Source organism: Macrobrachium rosenbergii, chromosome 25 (genome assembly GCF_040412425.1).
Source record: "Macrobrachium rosenbergii isolate ZJJX-2024 chromosome 25, ASM4041242v1, whole genome shotgun sequence".
Taxonomy (NCBI): Eukaryota; Metazoa; Arthropoda; class Malacostraca; order Decapoda; family Palaemonidae; genus Macrobrachium; species Macrobrachium rosenbergii.
Window position 1 is genome coordinate 11495040 of NC_089765.1, and position 22040 is coordinate 11517079.

At 35.4% G+C, this 22040-nt stretch overlaps 1 protein-coding gene across 25 annotated transcripts in view; it reads left to right on the forward strand.

The window, feature by feature from the left end:
• The window catches only part of Mctp (multiple C2 domain and transmembrane region protein), a 1033178-nt gene that overhangs the window by 802574 nt on the left and 208564 nt on the right, over nucleotides 1–22040 (forward strand). For all 25 annotated transcript variants that reach the window (XM_067126836.1, XM_067126837.1, XM_067126839.1 and 22 more), the window contains 2 exons: nucleotides 284–404; nucleotides 16955–17045. In XM_067126836.1, coding sequence (XP_066982937.1) covers nucleotides 284–404; nucleotides 16955–17045 — 212 coding nt within the window. The remainder of the gene's footprint in view (nucleotides 1–283; nucleotides 405–16954; nucleotides 17046–22040) is intronic.

Sequence of the window (22040 nt, forward strand, 5' to 3'; positions counted from 1 at the left end):
ATATGTATATATATATATATATATATATATATATATATATTTAGAGAGAGAGAGAGAGAGAGAGAGAGAGAGAGAGAGAGAGAGAGAGAGAGAGAGAGAGAGATGCGTCCGGGTACAAAGAAAGCAGCCTCATATACTCAAAAAGTAAATATGCAAGAAATATTTTTTATTTCGCACAGAACAATTTTTTTCTCTCTCTCCAAGACTGTTGCTTATATCAACCTTGACGAATTTTCTCCCAAGTTTATCAGCGAATGCACTTACTTATCTCTCTCTGTTTTAGGTCGGGTGAGATTTCTCCGAGGGGGTCTCCGCCCCTCGACCCCAGAAAAGCCCACGGGGAGCGACAGAGGGCCAGCATCCCCCAGCGACCGTCGGCTGCCGCTTTCTTCAGCACACTCAGGGTGAGTAGTGTTCAGGGGACTTCAGATGCCTGTTTTTAACGTCATTGTCTGTAGCTGTGGTCTGTGTATGACTTCTGCCTTATTTCCTTTTTTCTTTTCCTATTTTCGAGTGGTTACGACCAGTCGTATACATATGAAACGCCAAAAGGTTGAAAGTTGATGCTGTATTTCAGAGACCAACTGTCTCCCTCTTCAGGCAAGCTTATGAATAAGAATAGATGGAATTCTGTTTTAACAGAAAATGTTTCAGTCATGTGTGTATTTTTAAAGGGTATATATATGTATATACAGTATATATATTATATATATATATATATATATATATATATATATATATATATATATATATATATATATATATATGTAGTATACACAGTAGATAGATAGATATGATGTGTGTATATTATATATATATATATATATACTGTATGTTTATGATGTTACACATGCATACATCTCCTTAATTAACGCTCGACCCCATTTTCATTTTAAAAATCGTGTGGAGTCTGTTTCAGTACAGTTGGTTCCCCTTCGAGAATCTCAATCGTAATTGCTTCCACTCGCATTGTTGACTCATTTTAACTCTGTTCCGATCTTAGCATTGTCTTTTGTTTTCATTACTAAGTTTTTTGTTTGTTTTTACTCAAGAGAATTATTTATTGCGATATCAGAAGTCGAGAGAAGAACCAAAAGCCATGTGTTCGTTTATGTATTATGTATATGTATTAAGCATATGTGTTTTGAATGTATGGGCACTTTTTTTAAGGTACTAGTTTGATTTTTTTAGTGTTTTTCCAGTATATGCATTTGAGTGATGTAAGTATTCTGATATATAAAGGTAATTTGGGAATTTAAGCTAGGTGGCAATATATTATACATATATCTAGATGTATGTGTATATAAATATATATATATGTATATATACATATATATCTATATATATGTATATATATATATATATATGTATATATGTATATATACATATATATCTATATATATGTATATATATATTTATATTTATCTATATATATAATGTATATACATACATATATATCTACATGTATCTTTAGTCTTCCAAACTGATTTCCACGTCGAAAGAAAGTTCAGTCGACATAACTCAATTCAAGCAGGAATTTGTCCCAAATATAACTGGATAGATGCTCTCAAAACTAGGTTATGGTAATTCTGATGAATCTTTTGTCATAAATTAAGTTGCTGGAATAGAACTTCTTGTTCCCTTCTCTCTCTCTCTCTCTCTCTCTCTCTCTCTCTCTCTCTCTCTCTCTCTCTCTCTCTCTCTCTCTCTCGCCTTACTTGTAATAAGTGAATTAACCGTTTGAGAGCTTTGGAATGACATATATTTTGTTTTGTGTGAAAACAGAATACCTTCCGTTTTCCAATGTACGCTGAAGCAGTCCAGAGAGAAAGGTATATTATATGAACTGTATAGTTCTTGTTCATCTTTCAATTCCTACAGTTCTTCTTGTATTTTAATAATTTACTTTAATTTTTACTTATTTATTTATTAATTTCTTAATATATCTTTTTTCCTAACAACTGATCTCTTCTTTCTGTATGTCTTAATACATTCTGTCACTTCTTTCAAATGAACATCATATTATTAGGACGCTTGAATTTCAAGTCAGTGGCCCCTGTTCGGGGCTTGTTTCATATGAATAGAGTTCATCTTGTGAATAATAATAATAATAATAATTATAATAATAAATTTAGTGTCCTATATAGAACTCCATGGGTCCTTAAGCCTATTATGTCACTCAGACCGATTTTAGCGCCTTATAATTCAACAAAGTTACCCCATAGCCAACCTCCTAGTTCGTCTCCTCAGTAATCTTGCTAATAACCAGTTTACCCTTCAGAATTCCACCAAATTCCGTCCTGAAATTCTTGTACGAGACAGTGAATTGCATTCATGAACTGTATGGTTTGGGTTCAACTTTCAATTCTTATAATAATAATAATAATAATAATAATAATAATAATAATAATAATAATAATAATAATAATAATAATAATGATAATGATGTTGTGTCACTCTTTACAGACATGCCCCTTTGCTAAATAATAGGGATTATACTCAGGAAGAATTTCCCTGCTGTAAATGCTATATTCAGTGACTTTGATTTCTTTTAGAAAGCTCCTTGGACTTGCTGTGATCGATGCCCACTTTGTTTTCTTAACAGCAAATTGTGTGAACAGGTTGAAGGTACGGCAATAGAGGTCCTGCATTCGCCAATATATATATCTATATCTCTCTCTCTCTCTCTCTCTCTCTCTCTCTCTCTCTCTCTCTCTCTCTCTATATATATATATATATATATATATATATATATATATATATATATATATATATATATATATATATATATATATATATATATATATATATGTCTGTCTGTCTATTGTGTGTATAATTTGCAATTTGAATCTTAATACCTCTTGGTCCAGTCCTTCTCCATCTTCCCAAGGCATCTCAGCTATAAACCCTTCATCTGCATATCGTCCGTCATTCTCCACGCAGGTCTAGACCACCACCTTACACCGCTGTCGTATCCCCGGTCTGAACGTTTTCCCAGGTTAAATTGTGATTTGGCACTCAACCATCGTTACTTCGAGTTTATCACGCTAACAGTTTATCCCAGCACGCCCTTTCTTTGTTTTTTAATTTTGCAGCGAACATCCGCACTGTACTTCCATGGAGATGGAGTTGGCTCAACATTCCTTACTTACATTTTAACTAACTCTTTAAACCATGGACATTTTCATTCCAGATCTTTTAGAATCCTTCTTAGTGCCTTCCTTGTTCCATCTGTTCTGTTTTACCTTCCTCCTGTCCATCATTCATTGAATTTTCTCTTAATTGTCTGTGTGGAAGATGAATGACAGGGAAGGATTGTATGAATAGGGAAGAACTGGGAGAAACAAAGGATTGAGGCCTGATATTTAAAGGAAGGATTTTCCAATGGGATGTTAATATCATAAAAGTAGAGTAGAATAGAATATAAATTCAGGCCAGAGGCCAGCCTTCCAGGACCTGGAGGTCATTCAGTCCTGAAAGGGAAATTGACAGTAGAAGGTTTGAGAGATGTAATAGAGAGAAACCTCGCAGTTGCAATAACGAGCAGTTGTTTAGAGGTGGAAAGTCAGATGGAAGAAAGAGAATAGAACGGAGGTACGGTAAAATAAATGGAAGAGGTTGCAGCTAGGGACCTAAGGAAGGGACGCTGCAAAGACCCCTAAGTAAATCCCTACAGTGCACCACATGAGGTGCACTGACGGCAGTACCCTCCCCCCCCCTGCGAGGATTAATATCTACGAAGTGCGGAGATTGTGGTGAGTGGTGCAGTGTGTGTATGTGTGTTTAGTAGGCCAGTGGCATGTTAGTGCGTTCCTTATGTCTCAGATTTTCTGCAAATAATCAGCATTGCTGTCGTCATTGTTTTCCTCTATTGTGAAAAGTGTATAAACCGTGCACATGCAAAGCTGTGCCGTAATTGTGCTTTCCCCATCGACCTGACTTTCCATTAGAAAGGTATCGACGACGGGAGGCGCAAAGGGCCGGCGAGATTTACTACTAATAGAATCGCACGCTCCGTAGATCCTGTATTTATGGGCTCTGCTCCTTTTTCCTATCGTTTTGTTGCTGTTACTTAAGTTATTTCCAAGAGTTAGTTACCAGTACGCAGTAGTTATTTCCAAGAGTTAGTTACCAGTACGCAGTAGTTATTTCCAAGAGTTATTTGCCAGTACGCAGTAGTTATTTCCAAGAGTTATTTACCAGTACGCAGTAGTTATTTCCAAGAGTTAGTTACCGTACGCAGTAGTTATTTCCAAGAGTTGCTTACCAGTAATGCGGTAGTTATTTCCAAGAGTTAGTTACCGCACGCAGGTAGTTATTTCCCAAGAAAGTTAGTTACCAGTACGCAGTAGTTATTTCAAGTTAGTTACCAGTACGCAGTAGTTATTTCAAGAGTTAGTTAACAACAGTACGCATGATAGAGTTATTTAAAGAGTTAGATAATTTTTACCGCAGTTATTTCCAAGAGTTAGTTACCAGTACGCAGTAGTTATTTCCAAGAGTTAGTTACCAGTACGCAGTAGTTATTTCCAAGAGTTAGATACCAGTACGCAGTAGTTATTTCCAAGAGTTAGTTACCAGTACGCAGTAGTTATTTCCAAGAGTTAGTTACCAGTACGCAGTAGTTATTTCCAAGAGTTAGATACCAGTACGCAGTAGTTATTTCCAAGAGTTATTTGCCAGTACGCAGTAGTTATTTCCAAGGGTTAGTTACCAGTACCCTGTATTCTGTCAGTTTGTGGACAGAGTCAAGGTTTCTCTTTTTTTTAAGGAAGGGTTTAGTTAAATATAAATATATATATAAGGATTTCGTTAAGTACGATAAATATTTAAGGATTTCGGTAAGTATAATCAGTATTTAATGATTTCGTTGAATATATATTTAAGGATTTCGTTAAGTATGATATATATATTTAAGGATTTTGTTAAGTATGATATACATTTAAGGATTTCGTTAAGTATAATCAGTATTTAAGGATTTCAAATTTCGTTCAATATATATACTTTATGATTTCGTTAAATATAATTAGTATTTAAGGATTTCGTGAAATCTAATAAGTATTTAAGGATTTCGTTAAGTATAACAAATATTTAAGGATTTTGTTAAGCATGATATACATTTAAGGATTTCGTTAAGTATAATGAATGTTGAAGGATTTCGTTAAATATAATCAGTATTTCAGGATTTTGTTAAGTATCAATATTTAAGGATTTCGTTAAGCACAATAAATATTTAAGGATATCGTTAAATAAAATCAGTATTTGAGAGAGATTAAGGGAGAACCTCTGGTACAAGTTCGGTTCGTGTTTTTGTAATATTTATCCCAACGTTTTTCAGAGACATTTTTATGACCGTCAACATGTTTTCAGAGCATTCTTTCCGCGGTCTGTGACTTGTGCATTTTTCGTTTGACAGAGTGGTTAGCCAGATTTCCTTTTGAGAATATTTCTGTGGTTGAATGACCTGAACCTCAGACCTTTCCGGTAAAACAGGCTGTAGTTTTCTGATAAATACTGATAAGATTTTTTTTTTGTGAGGGTAATTGAAAATTAATTTTCGAATTTGTGTTTGGTAAGATTTTTTTTTATGAGGGTAATTAAAAATTAATTTTCGAATTTGTGTTTTTTTATTCATGGGAACCTCCTCTACCAATTTTGGTAGGTCGTCCTTCTCACTTTTCTTAGCTTTTGGCCTGAGTTTTGGAAGAACGGTTGAAGTAATTGTTTGAGATTTCCGCACAACAGTTGGAACATTCATTTTGAAATGTATGTCAGTTTCCGGATAAATTAGAGTATGCTTGGCCTCATATTGAGTGGATATTCTCAAGGTTCTTGACATTGTATCTGGGGTAACTGAAACGTATAGAGCAAAAGCACTGGGAAGATTTTCTAGTGTCAAGAAATATTTTTAACCCGTGCATGCATTGTACTGGAAAAAGAATGAAAAGGAAAGAGAATCTTATTGGGAGATTCTCAGTCTGCGCCTGGCTGGGTTTGGAGAACATGCAAAGAAGACAGTATTATATTTTAAAAAAGGAAAATGGTTAGATTAAGGGTTTGCTAGACTGAAGAGCAAAATGGTGCAGAAGTTGAGTGCCTGGATGTATATCTGATCATTATTTGATATAGGCAAGAGTTAAGCTAAATATCATTTGGAGAAAAGGGATTAATAGTGTGGAAGACAATAGTATATTTTAAAAACTGAAAATGGTTAGGAAAAGGGTTTGCTTGACTGAAGAACAAAATGCTGGATTTAAGTCAAAAGTTGAGTGCCTGGGTGTGCAGTATATCTGATCCTTATTTAATATAGGCAAGAGTTGTGCTAAATACCATTTGGAGAAAAGGTTGAAGACAATATTATATTTGAAAAAGGAAAATGGTTAGGAACAGTTTACTAGATTGAAGAACGAAATGATGGTTATAACGGTCAGAAGTTGAGTGCCTGGATGTATATCTGATCATTATTTGGTACAGACAAAATTTAAGCTAAATATCATTTGGAGGAGAAGAAGAGTTAAAAGCGTGATTGTAATCGTAATTAAGACAAGCTGGTTGGATAAGAATGGGGTAGAAAGAGCATAGAAATGAGGAAATGGGTGAACTGTGGACAAGGATTAACTACACAGAGAAATACTTCAGTAGGGAAGTAAGTAGGTGACCACTGCTTCTAATTTATATTCAGAAGAGGGAAAGGCTCCAGCGGTATGCGTGAAAGAAAGGGTAGTTCCATTATGTAAAGAGATGTGTTGGTGCCAGCTGTGAGGATTATAAAGGGTAACATTACTTGTGTATCAGGAAAGGTGTATATTAAGATATTGATTTAGAAAGAAGTATGACAAAAGGACTAACAGGGGAAGGACAGAGTAGGGTATCAGAGAGTTATGTGAGGAGTTCGAAAGTAAAAGGGCCTGAAGAAAGCCTTTGAGAGACCCGGTAGAGGCGAAATGTGGAGGCATTTGTGAATGTATGGTATAAAAGCAAAAATTGATGAGTGCCACTGAAATTTTTTATGAGGAAGTGAAGTTGGTTTCTGAAAACTTCTAAGTGGGAGAGTGACAGGTTTGTTTAGAAAGTTGAAAAGTGGGTCTGGGATAAGGGTGTGTTACGTATCCGAGGTTATTCTGTCTCTCTGAGAATGGCATCGTGATGCTTCTAGAAGTCAGAGAAAGGACAGTAGTTCGAAGTGCAAATGTTGTAAGATAAGAAAAGTGATGGAGGGAACTTGGAATGGTTGATGTTTGCTGGTGATCAGGGATAGTGACAAGAATCTGCAAAAACAAGGGAAAGAATTTGAGAGTTGTTGTAATCAGGTGAAAGGTTTTGATGGTAACTGGAAACCAGGATATATATATATATATATATATATATATATATATATATATATATATATATATATATATATGTATATATATATATATGTATATATATATATATGTGAGCTTGTTGGCATGCGCTACACACGCTGGAACCCAGCTCTGCTGTCTCCCCTACTCCCCGATCCCTACCTACCCCGCCCCCACCTGGGGAGGACAAACAGGTTTGCGGGAGGAGGGTGGCGGTCTTCCCTACCGGCCCGTTCCCCTAGCTACCCCACCCTCATCCGGGGCGGACAGACCGGTTTGCAGGGGGTGGGTGGCTGTGTTATGTCTCCCCCACTGTCACCCGGGGGAGGGCAAACAAGATTCACTTTGATTTTATTTATATATATATATATATATATATATATATATATATATATATATATATATATATATATATATATATATATATATATATATAAAGAGAGAGATGTCAACGAAGCTTTATTAACGATTGAAAAAGAATGGTTTCTAAATGATATGCAGAGCCAAAATATAAATGTAACGGGACCTAGAAAAAAAAGAAACCTAGGAATTGTTTTTCCTCTCATATCGGACCTAAATCAGGCTTTATTATTTTTAGCGGAGTCAGCAAAATCTTGGGCAGCTTTTGTAAAAGCCTGGATTCTTCTTTTGTCTCCCGGCGGAATTCTGAACGACGAAAAAGAAGAAGAAGAAGAAGAAGAAGAAGGAGAAGAAGATGATAAAGGAGGAATCTCATGAAAAATTCTTTGGTCGTTTCGTGTTTTCTCCGTTCTTGGTGGAATGTCATTTTCAAGCTTATGAGTTTCAGCTCCTTATTTGTACTTACTGTTCCCCTTTTACGTCTTAGTATGTCACTTTTCAGCTGAACATCTAAGTATTATTATTTTTTTTTTTTTTTTTTTGAGGGGGTGTCCCTCTATTTTTGGGCTGGCCTCTTTCACCAGGAATGGTATGGAAAAAGAATTGCTTGTGCTTGATGGAGCTGAGGAAGGATTGTAGATAAGAACGCTTGAAGTAGGTTGAAAGGAACTGAAAATTCACGTTCGTATTTTCTTGATAATTTCCATATTGACTTTTGACATCCACGGTATAAAATGAAGAGTCCCATCTGTTTCAGAGATTGTGTAGATGCGCATTATATATACGTAAACAAAGAGAGAGAGAGAGAGAGAGGATTTCTGAAATTATGTACGTTTTGACAAACTGCTTTGTGTGTAAAAGCTGTCTGGCATTTGAATGTGCACCATTGAACATTCTCCAGCTGGAATATCGCTGCTTTCATGTGCACGCATCCTGGATTATGTAGAACATCAGCTTCTAATATCTGTTCTGCTATGTTACAGAAAGTAGCGCTGTAAGAACAAATTGTATACTTATTAGATATTAAAATCAAAAATAGTTAGACAGGAGGAGAGGTCAACTATCCCATAAGATTAGGGTTACAAAAATGCTGTAGAGACGTTATCTACAATGACCCAAACTACATCAAAGGAATTACAGGACTTAAACAGAGTTTGTGCTTTAGGCATGCATAAGCTTCCAGTCACTGAATTGCTTTATTAGTGAGGCTATAGATCCACAGGAAGAGGATGAAGAAAAAGGCAACATAAGTTATATGAATATTTTTACTCATAACTCATGTAAATGCAAATGAATGCAGAAGGTTCACCAAATAGTTTTAAAATTATAGGTTGTAGATTTGCCCAACGGAAGGACCCAGGGGCCACCAGTGTTGCCGAAACGTGGAAATGTGTCCTCTTCCTGGGGGGAAGTTTGGATGCACAAGAAGATCTGGTGCAGAAGTGGCGTCTTCATTTTAGAGTCTGCCACACCAAGGTTGAAAAAAATGTTCACACTCTTTTTAAGGGTTTATTGTGGTCAGATGTATTAGTTTCATTGACCTGTATTATCAGTCATTTGCATATTTATATAAAAATTTATATAATAATAACTTTTAGGGGTTTATTGTGGTCAGATATATTCGTTTCGTTGGCCTATATTCTCGGTCATTTGCATATTTATATATAAATTTATATTATAATAATGACTTTTTAGGGGTTTATTGTGGTCAATATTCGTTTCATTGACCCATATTCTCGGTCATTTGCATATTTATATGTTTATATAATGATGACTGAATAAAGAGCCATCAGAGAATGGCTGTTAACCCCGAATTACGAAGCAGCAGAATGCAAACGATAACAGTTACAGCTTCAGGTTGCCATCTAATTAAGGTAACTTAAATCTGTTGAAAGTTGTTTTAATAAATGTTAAAATTGATTGTGATCAACTTGATAAGGGAAGTTATGGGAAATCATCTGTAGACTGTGAAGGAAAAGATATATTGTTTTATATGCGGTAGATTTTACATATGGTTGAAAGAGTTTAAAATTTAGGCGAGCGTGGAAGTCAGTGGTGCGGAAATGTGGCAACACTGCGGCCAGGGCTTTCACGAGAAAAGTGGTGGAAGACAAAACAGGGGTAGTATGTCATGATAAATTTCAGGTATGACAATCGTTGTTCTTACGATACTTCCTATATTAGACTCCTTTTAGACTTGTTTATATATTTATCTCTTAATTTCCTATTTAACTGTATTACGGCGTCAATAACCTAGGTGTTGTGATGCCAATTTTAATTGCCATAAATCAGTCAGTCAATCTTTGTTTCTTTTTGGCATACAGTGTTGAGGGTGCCAGAATTAAAGTGATTGTTTCCTCTTATCATCTCTCTCTTGCGTCTGCACGATTTCATCATCATCATCATCCAGGTGCCATATCCCCAAGGACGTCGGCAATCATGGCTCGCCACTCCTCTCTATTTCCGGCTCTCTGCAGCAACTGAGCTGCAGACATTCTTCCTCCAGTCATTCTCACCAATCCATCCATATATTTTTGTCTAGGTCTTCCTCTTCTGCACGATTTATAACCCTCATATATCAAAGTTTAGCATGTTTCTTAGAAGTTGTTGAAGACTACCCCGTAGGGGGTTAGTGCCGTCAGTGAACCTCATGCAGTGCACTGTAGGCATTGCTTGAGGTTCTTTGCAGCGTCCCTTCCTTAGGCCTTTAGCTGCAACCCCTTTCATTTCTTTTTTTACTGTGCCTCCGTTCGTATTGTCTTTCTTCCACCTTACTTACATCAACCCTCTCCTAGCAATTGTTTCATAGAGGTTTTCCTCCTGTCACACTTTTCAAACCTTTTTGCAGTCCATTTCTGTTTCAGCGTTGAATGACCTCCTACGTTCCAGCGCTTGGCCTGTGCCCTGTAATCTACATCCTAGTCTTTTCTGTCGAAGACCGTGGAAACAGGAAGAGCATCTCAGGCATGATTTTCAGATCTGTTCAAAATTTGTTTGTGAAATCGAGAGAAATTTTTCGAAAGGGTTAAAAGTATCATGTTAACATGACATTCGCTCATCTGTTTCTTTGTAAGTGGTCTGACATGAAAGAAATATTTGCGGAATATCATTACAATTCCCTTTCGATGGTCTCATAAGAATTTCTGAAGTTCCAGTTGCACGACATCCTCCTCAGGGAGACTGTTCCACAGCCCAACAGTGTGAGGAATAAAGGACCTCTGGAACTGAGAAGTTTGACAGCGAGACTCATGGACTGCATAATAATAATAATAATAATAATAATAATAATAATAATAATAATATAGTCCTTTTCTTTCTCGTCTGAAGAGATTAAGGTTGACAGAATAATGAATTTCATAACGAGGTAGTAAATGGCGTGTATATTAAAAAAAAAAAAAAAAGAAGAAGACTGGACTTTGAAATACATGAACGAGTCTATAAACTGACGCGAATTTGTGGCCAACATTCATTACATAATGCTCAAAATGATGCATTAGCTTCTTTTAAAAAGCCGAATTTCTTGCAGATTAACCCCCAACTGCCGAAACGAGGCCAATTACGGAGCCTTTATGCGGATTAAAACAATACAAGTAAAAAATGCGCCGAAAACAATCGATTTTTCTGTACAGCGCATAATCAAGGCCACCGAAAATATCTATCTTTAGGTGGTCTTGGTATAATGCTGTATGAGCCGCGGCCCATGAAACTCTCAGCCGGCCGTGGTGGCCTGTGTTGTTGCGTTGCCAGAAGCATGATTACGGCTAATTTTAACTTTCAATTAAATAAAAATCACTGAGGCTAGAGTGCTGCAATTTGGTGTGTTTAATGAGTGGAGGGTGGATAATCAACATACCAATTTGCAGCCCTCTAGCCTCAGTAGTTTTTAAGATCTGAGGGCGGACAGAAAAAAGTGTGGACGGGCAGACAAAGCCGGCACAATAGTTTTCTTTTCAGAAAGCTGAAACGCGGCCATTGAAAATAACGTGACTTTGTTGCATTCTGATTTACAAAACCTGAACATAATTATTTTTTTCTGTAAATTTGTTCGTTCAATAATAAATAAAAAATTGTAGCCTCTTGGCACCATTTTTTTGTGTAAAATATTGTATATGAGTTTATATTCGAAATCAGGTATTATTATTATTATATTATATTTTTATTGCTATCATTATAATAAAGGTAATAATAACTAATATTTTATTATTATTATTATTATTATTATTATTATTATTATTATTATTATTATTATTTTTAAACCGATAGAAATATTATTAATACTTTTTTCGAATGTGAATTCATATTATTATTATTATTATTATTATTATTATTATTATTATTAGGGAGGGTTAGACTAGTGACTGCTAAAATACCTGGAAAAGGCTCGTTAAGAACAGCGACCCCGACTAAGGATTAAGCTGAGAGATATCAGTAATACTAGTAGTATCACTCTGATTTACATTGTGTTTTGAAAGCCACCAGTCAGCCATTTTGAGATAAGTGACCCATTTCCGTTATTTGCATCACTGGTAGATGTAGAGGATCAGTTATTAGTTAGATTTAGGAAATTTTATGATGAATTGAATGATATTATTATTTTATGTTTTATTATTATTACTTGTTAGCGGACAACTTTTGTTTATTATTATTATTATTATTATTGCAAAAAAGGATGGCTGTATTATGCGGACTGCTAAAAAGTTTTTATCTTATAAAGGATGCATTTTTTTGACCAACATCGCTGAGCCTAAAAAGCGAATTATAAGGAAACCAGAAAAGAGCCTGTATAAGATTAATTCGCATAATACAGCCATCCTTTTCAATAAGACCTGTTTAAGAGAGGGTCTATTTCCTTCATATTATTATTATTATTATTATTATTATTATTATTATTATTATTATTATTATTATTAAAGTCTCAGATGTAAGTAAAACGTTAAATTAATATTCTTATTATTATTATTATTATTAAGGGTGATATTATTATTATTATTATTAAAGTCTCTCGTTAAATTAATATTCTCTCTCTCTCTCTCTCTCTCTCTCTCTCTCTCTCTCTCTCTCTCTCTGTTACCAGTTTTCTTGAATAGTTTATGCCCTTATAACTTTCTATTTTTGACGTATGGTCTTGCCATAAATGCAAAGAATCTGGTTTTGTTCTCTGTCAGTACCTTTTATTTTTCTTTTAAGAACTGGAGAATAAGACAAGTGAAGTCACTAATCTGTGGTGAAGGAGATAACACGAATAATAACTGTAACCGTATTGAAATTGTGTACCAAAGTTTGTCTTCTGCAAGTGTGTTGGGAAATATCACTAACTATTATTCAAATGATGTGTTCACCATAACTCCTCTGATGTAACTGTATGCATAATGTACACGTAAATAATGTTTTTGAGTTGTTGTGAGTACAGATGTGACCATGCATACACACACACACACACACACACACACACACACACACATATATATATATATATATATATATATATATATATATATATATATATATATATATATATATATATAGAGCAGTCTGATTCTCGATGGAGTAATGTTCCAAGGCGTGACGATAACTAAAAATCGGCAATAATAGTGTTGATCCCCAGTTATCAGCGCCAATCCTCGTTATCAGTGCCAATAACTAGGGATCGGCACCGCTGTTAAGTGGGGATCGGCGCCGATAAGCAGGGATTGGCGCCAAAAATCCAGTTTCTGTCATCACTAGACAAACACCGTGAAACTGGATCGCTGATAACCGGGGACTGTCTGTGTATATATATATATAGTAGTATACATATATATATATATATATATATATATATATATATATATATATATATATATATATAAATCTGCGTGTATGTATGTGCGCACACACTCACAAGAGTAAGAACAACACAACTTCAAGGCTCTTGAAAAGTATTCATTATTCATACTGACATACTACATTTCATTGAGACTGTAAATTCCTTTTGAAGTCGAGATTCTAATACTTTCATGTTTGGCTCTTTCTTTTTTTTCTGTCAATCGCGAAATGCAGAGGATTAAAAAGATGGCAGCGGATATGAGGAAAAAGGTCGGTTTTGTGTTGTAAATAAGTACTCTATGACAACAGTTAAATAATGTCGAGCTTTTTATGTAGCTTTGACTGTCAACAAATAAATAAAGCAGTTTTTTTTCTAGCCAGCACAGCAGCCGTGGTTGTTGATGTCATTGCCACCAAAACATAATCAAGCATCATATTCGTTGATGTGTCGATTAAATTTTTTTTTCTTCTACAACTCATCCAGCCAACACTCGTTTTCTTTTTTAATACACTCGTTTTCTTTCTTCCTACATTTCCTTTTCCTTTCTTCCTACACCCCATTTTCTTTCTCAATAAATCCGTTTTCTTTCTTTCTACACCTCGTTTTCTTTCTTCCTACTCCTTGTTTTCTTTCTTCTTACACCTAATTTTCTTTCTTCCTATACCTCGTTTTCTTCCTTCGTATACCCCATTTTCTTTCTTACTATACCTCATTTTCTTCCTTCTTATACCCCATTTTTTCTCTTCATACACCTCTTTTTCTTCCTTCCTATATCCCATTTTCTTCTTCCTATACCCCATTTTCTTTCTTCCTATACCTCATTTTCTTTCTATACCCCATTTTCTTCCTTACCTATTTTCTTCCTTCATATATCCCATTTTCTTTCTTCCTACACCTCGTTTTCTTCCTTCATATACCCTATTTTCTTTTCTTCCTCCACCTCGTTTTCTTCATTCCTATACCCTGTTTTCTTTCTTCGCAAACCTCTTTTTCTTCCTTCCTATACCCCGTTTTCTTTCTTCCTACACTTCTTTTTCTTCCTTCCTGCAACCCATTTTCTTTCTTCCTACACCTCGTTTTCTTCCGTCCTATACCCCGTTTTCTTTCTTCCTCCACCTCGTTGTCTTTCTCTCTCACTGGATGACGCTTTGCCTTTCTTGAAAATGATTGTCTCTTTGTACTAAAGCGTTCCCTAGTATTTTCAGAAGTGTTTTTTTAAAAGTGACGTTCGCCAGAAACATTTTTAAAAACTTAAAAGTTCTCGTTTACGTGTCTACTAAATTAATTCAGTGTTGTTTAAACATTTAATTGAGGAAACTTCTTTCTGTTCCGTCGTTGCTGTGCCAGACTTAATTGTTGCTCTGCTGTTCTGTATCGTCTTGATCTAGACTTCTTTGTAAATAGTTGTTTCTTTTTCATGTTAGTGTGTTTACTGAGATCTGTACTATCAGCAATTGTATGTATGTGTACGTATAGAATAGTATATATATATATATATATATATATATATATATATATATATATATATATATATATATATATATATACATAGTATATATATATATATATATATATATATTATATATATATATATATATAGTATATATATATATAAAATTCATACTAGAGCTAAAACTCTCTTGTAACTCTCTCTCTCTCTCTCTCTCTCCTGTCCATGCAGTTTAGAAGTACATAGATGCATCCCCGTTTCCGTGTATTGTCTCAGAAACTGTTGTGTTAATGTGATTATGTTGTTCTGATATTTATCGAATCAGGGGCATCTAATTAAGACCTCCCTTTTCGTACAGAACCAGCTATGAGGTGTTCAGTGTTTACATAAAAATAATTTATAAAGTATTTAGTAACTGTAGGATAGTTGCTTGATATTTTGTCACTAAATATAATTACCATACGAGGTATTTGATCATATTGATATTATTAGAGTAAGTAATTGCTCAGTAGACAAATAGTAGTGATTTATAATTGATTGAACCACAATATGTTCAGGAGAAATTGTGTATTAAGTCATGCCATTGTTGTTTACTGACAGCATCAAGAATTCTTGAGGTTGACAGGTCTTTCATCACATGAAAATTTCCACATCATATATATATATATATATATATATATATATATATATATATACTGTATATACACAAATATATGTAAATAAATATATTACTTTTTCAAGTCAAAGTTGTTTTATATCTCCGTAGCTGGAATGATGAGAGAATTGCTGCAAAATGGTTGGATAAGAGAAATTGTCTTGAATGGAGTGTGGAGTCGATTATGTTTGTAGCTAATGTTTTGTTGTTTGAGAATGGCTTAGAGAAGAATCAGAGACTAGTGACTGCGCCATTTTGAAAGATTTTGTAAGAGGAAAAAGTTGAAACAGAACGTAAGCAAGAGGAATGCTTTGCTGGACAGTGAAAGGTATTAAGGTGGAACAATTAATGCTAATGTGAATGGTTGAACGATGGAAATGGTTGTTGATCCCTGCAGGTATCGGTTAGTAAATTAAATAGAGAATGACAGGATAGTTGAAGCAAGAAAGTAGCAGGATTTGTGCAAAAGGTATGATTGCTGAAGCCAATATTGCAATAAATGAAGATAATGTTGCGCTGATTCGTGCTTGTTAGAAATGAATCAGTGTGTGTACGACCGATTGAGAGATGTAAATTATATTTTATCTGATGAATGGAGCTCAGCCAATTTACAGGACTCCATGAATCCCTGTCTTCAATTCTCATGACTTTGATGAAAGGAATTCTCAGGTTTGATGTGAAAACTTTCAAATCACCAAGACCTGATTTCTAACGAGAAAGAGCTGCATTTCGTCATCAGAAGCTTCGGGACATTAGGCAGATCTCTGGAGAAATGCAAAGACAAATGACCATCAATACAAACAAAAAATTTTGGAATGTCAGGTTTGTTTGTGTTTGTGTGTGAGGTCGTGTGATGAAGAGAGTGAGAGGGGAAACTTTGTGAGTGAAACATTGTGTTATTTTCTTGTTGTTTTTCGTGGTACCTAAGTGATTGGTTCATTTCGATTCTAAGTACAAACGCACGAATTGTACAGGAACATGCACAGCAGAGTCGAAACCGTTTTAATAATTTACTTCCATTTTTATCTATTTATTATTTTTATTATTTTTTCGTTTTCATAAGTGATCTCTCTTTTGTGCATTTCTAATGAACGCCGTAATACTGTTTGGAAGCTTGGATTTCAGGCCAGTGACCCCTATTAAGGAATAGGGTTCGTCTTCAGATAATAATAATAATAATAATAATAATAATAGTAGTAGTAGTAATAATGTTTACACATGAATAGTTCATCTGCTGAATAATACAATACACACACACACACACACACACAATAATAATGATAATAATAATGTACCTTGATCCCATAGTGACCTTGCCTTTTGTCATCTTTCTCTTTCAGACCAAATTCCAAAGGACGCGGAGCAAGGACGGGAAGGTCACCCGCCGGAAGGACATCCTCTTGGACGGCGTCAGGAGTAACTCCCATCCAGGCAAGTTCATCAAATCCTCGGTGGGGATATCCTCGGTAAGGGATATCCTCTGGAGGGGGATGGCCTCTGTGGGAGTATCCACGGTGGGGATATTCTCCATGGGGGGATATCCTCGGTAGTGGATAGCCTCTGTGGGGGTATCCTCGGTAGGGGATATCTTCAGTGGGGTATATCCTCAGCAGGGAATATCCTTGGTAAGGAATATCCTCAGTGGGGGATATCCTCGGTAGGGAATATCCTCAGTGGGGGATATCCTCGGTAGGGGATATCCTCAGTGGGAGATATCCTCGGGAGGGGGATATCCTCGGTAGGGGATATCCTCGGTGGGACTATCCTCCATGGGGAATATCCTCCATGGGGAATATCCTCCATAGGGAATATCCTCCATAGGGAATATCCTCAGTGGGGGGTATTCTCCGTGGGGATACCCTCAGTGGGGGATATCTTCCATAGGGAATATCCTCGGTAGTGGATATCCTCCGTAGAGATATCCTCAGTGGGGATATATCCTCCATAAGAATATCCTCGGTAGGGGAGGGGCGTCTTCAGCATCGTCGTCATCCACTTCGTCAGCTAAATATTTTCTCTTTTGTATTTCTTATTTATTAGTCTTTAGAGGGGGGGGCGGGGGGGAAGGTTGCTTGTTTACAAAATTTTTTTTCCTACATCCTAATGATTTCTCTCTACTTCTTCCCTGTCAGTAATATTCTAATTTTGCTTTACATCTCCTTTGTGCTCTGATGCTGATTGCATTTTTTGATTAATTAAAGTTTCAATACTTTTTTGAGGACCCTGTTATGAATTGTGGTAATATAATTTTGAATATTGTGGGTCTTGCTTTTTTTTTTAAAGCCTTACCTTACCGCTGTATGCTTATTCATCCTCTTTTATTCATCCTCTCTCTCTCTCTCTCTCTCTCTCTAAAATACATCTAATTAGACCATCTTTTTCTTATTGTTACATGTGGCCAAACAAAATAAATCTAGTATGATCATTTTTTCTTATTGTTACGTGACTCCCTCTCTCTCTCTCTCTCTCTCTCTCTCTCTCTCTCTCTCTCTCAAAATAAATCTAGATGATCATTTTTTCATTGTTACGTGAATTTGTGAAATAAGTGTAGATTGGTAAATTAGTTTCATTTTTTTATTGTGATGTGTGATCTCTCTCTCTCTCTCTCTCTCTCTCTCTCTCTCTCTCTCTCTCTGTTTTCATTAACATCATATTTTTTTCCAGGCGAGACATCGCCATTTCACGTTTGTTTTCCCAGTGCCCAGTGTCCTGTAGATATTTTTTTCTTGTTTACCTGGCAGTATTTCTTCACACTACCCCCACCCCTGTCCCCAGTCTTTAGTTTTTGAGAGATTTTCACTTTGAGTATATTGCAAATTTTTTTTTCAGCATACTTCCTCTTATGGGTACTCGTAGATATATTTCTTAACACAGAATCCACATTTTTCAAATTTAACCATTTTGAAATGGCAAAAAAAAAAAAATTAATGAAAATCCATGATTTTTGGGGGGGCGGCACTTTTTTATGAAACGTCATTGTAATGTATGTACCGTATATTACTTTAGGTATATTTTTTGGATTTTTTTTTTTTAGAAATTTTGGCAGAACTTTAGTTTGGAATTTTTTTTCTCTTTTTTATCTGCATTTTCTCCTTTTGTGTATATTATTATATATTATGTATATACATATATATACATACATATATATATATATATATATATATATATATATATATATAATATATATATATATATATACATATATATATATATATATATATATATATATATATATATATAATATATATATGTATATAATCGTCTGTAAGAGTCTGAAACTTTGCTCCTAACAAAATTGTTGTCAAACTTTTTGGTTAGTTTTGCAGGTCTGACGCTTTCGTACGATTATACCGCGCCAGTTTTTTATTTGGTTAGAGTCAGTAGGCTTACTTTTGCATGGTGTGATGTTTTGATGTTTTCCCACCCCGTCATTCGTTTAGATACATCATTCGGGAAGTCTGTTGCAGTACCAGGAACAAAGCACTTGGTATTTGTTTGCTGAGTGAGTCTGAAGCTTTAACTATTCTAGGTGTAACTTTTGGCTGGCTTCTTACTTTTGAGAAACATCTAATGAACGTTTCAGCAGTTGCCGCGCCAAAGTTAGGTATTGTTCGTAAGGCCTCATATATTGATAACAGTGATAAAATCGATGCAACCTGATGAAGGTCATTTGTACTTCCTTGACTGGAATACTGTTCTGATGAGTGGATGCCCGCTTCTGCCAGAGGTTTATCTCTTTTAGATAGAGTGGTTCTTGGTGGTAGGATTCTGTTTTTCCTGATATTAGCTGTTATGACTTGGACCTTCGATGGATGGTCTCTTGTTTGTCATTTTTTCGTACGTTCTATTTCAACAGAGATCTTTCACATTCACAGTTGATCCCTGATCCCCTGTTCCTGCCGAGAGCAACCAGTAAATGTGCCTCGCTGTCGAACTTCTCAGTTCCAGTGGTCCTTTATTCCCCACACCGTTGGACTGTGGAACAGCCTCCCTACTGAGGATGTCGTGCGATTGGAACTTCGGAAGTTCAAGCGAAGATGCCAATGCATCACTACCATAATGCTGTTTCCCTTGCATTTTAATACATTTTTATCTGTTTATTTATTTAAATTTTTTTTCTAATAAGTGAGATCTCTTCTTTCTGTATTCCCCTTTACCCTCTGTTACTTTTTTTAGAATGAACTCCATAATATTCTTTGGAAGCTTGAATTTCAAGCCAGTGGCCCCTTTGGTGGGCTTGTTCCATATGAATAGGGTTCATCTTCTGAATAGTAATGATAACAGTAAACCAGTTATTTTGTGTCAGGGTCTCAAACTAAACCACCGTGTTGATTTTGACCCACTATATACGTGTATGCTCGACGTACAAGGCAGTGAAAGCCTTTCCAATGAAGCAAGATCATTTCGTTAACAATGTGCCCCTTGTCATAATTATATCATGCTGCCACGTATGTGGATGGCAGTTTTTCCGTAAGGAAAAGTTCTCTTTTAGTTTGATGTAAAATAAAAACTTGTGCTGCCTTTCGTCTGTCAGTCGGCTCTCAGACTTAGAATATTAGAGTAGAGGCCGTAACTTGTAGTTGATCATCCACCCTCCAATCATCAAACATACCAAATTGCAGCCCTCTAGCCTCCTCAGTAGTTTTTATTTTATTTAGGTTAAAGTAAGCCATAACCATGCCTCTGGCAACGATGTAGGACAGGCCACCACCGGGCCGTGGTTAAAGATTCATGGGCCGCGGCTCATACAGCATTATACCGACACTACCGAAAGACAGATCTGTTTTCGGTGGCCTTGATTATACGTTGTACAAACAACTCTACGTGACCATTGGTGGCCTTGTTATACGCTGTACAGAAAACTCTCTACTGATCGGCTTCGGCCTGACATACGCTGTACAGAACCTGATTGCGCTGAAGAAACTTCGGCGCATTTTTTACTTGTTTTTCTAAATTTCAACAAAATGTAGTTATTTTGCAGAATAGATGAATTGTGTTAAACTGTGAAGGTGAGGTCAGGTAATGTTAAATCAATTTCTCCTGTCATTTGTTTTGCCTATATAATTATGATACGATGCAATTAGCCCGTAGCTATGGTTCCCTACCCACAACAAATAAGTCAGAGTGGTTTGCCCTTGAAAATTGCTAATAAAAATCGTGTAGTTTGTTATACTGACGAAAGGCGCAGGCATTCCGTCATTGGTCAGTGTGACACGACCAAATTGTTGTTACTGCAAGTTGTTATTGTATGATTCAAAGCTAATTCCAGTAATTTAAGTTAATGCTACCAGCTTTGAATATATTTGACACATGATTATATATATATATATATATATATATATATAGTATATTACAAGTTAATATTGTCATCAGCTTTGAATATAGTTTTCTATCACATGATTATATATATATATATATATATGTTATTATATATTATTATTATTATTATTATTATTATTATTATATTATATTGCATTTCCTCGTATAAACTAAAACTCAACGGTATAACAAATTTAGCTTTAGATCTGTGCTGTATGCTACTGAAAGCGGGCCAATAGTTTCGTTCTATTTCTTACGCTTAAATTACATTTGAAAGGAATGAATCAATCTATCAGCCATTTCAAGAATTTCTTTTGTATGGTCAACGAACGCATTTTCCTGAAAAACTTAATACTGAGATCCTTCCTGAAAGTATTTGAAAACATTATTATTATTGAAATAACTATTATTATTATTATTATTATTATTAAATAACTGAGGCCCCTTGTATTATTATTATTAGAAGAAGAAGAAGATTGTTTTGCTACATTTCGAAACCACATATATTAAACTAAACTCAACGGTAATTCAACAAATCCAAATTAAATGGAAATTTACTGAATAAAGGTCCTGCTTTTCTGTATGCTACTGTCTTTGTGAAAGCACCTGCCTCGGTGTCTGAAAGTAGAAATACATTTCTTCTATTTAATTTCCAAACACTGGGATTAGTTAAATTATTATTATTTGAATTGTTATTATATTATTATTATTTATGAGATGTGAATACAAAAGAAAACATGAAAGAGTAGATTGAGAAACTTCAAACAGGGGTATTTAGAATGAGACTCAGGTTAATGAAGAATTCCTTTTACCTAACTCCAGACGAAAAGATCGCGTGTTATGTAGGTGGATGTAAGGTGTGCGAACGCATTTTTGCGAGATGGTTTCCTGAGTACCGAGACCTTCCCTGAAAAAGCAGGTTTTTTTTCCACATCTAAACCAACCATAGAATTTGAAAATAACCTCATTATGTTTCTCTTGGAGGCACGCCAAATTTAAGTAGAGGGCACTGTAGGCATTGCTTGAGGCCCTGTGGGGCCAACACCCCGAGGCTCCGGTTGGTACAATAGGTCTAGCATACGTTTCAGGAATTTGCATAAAGGCACC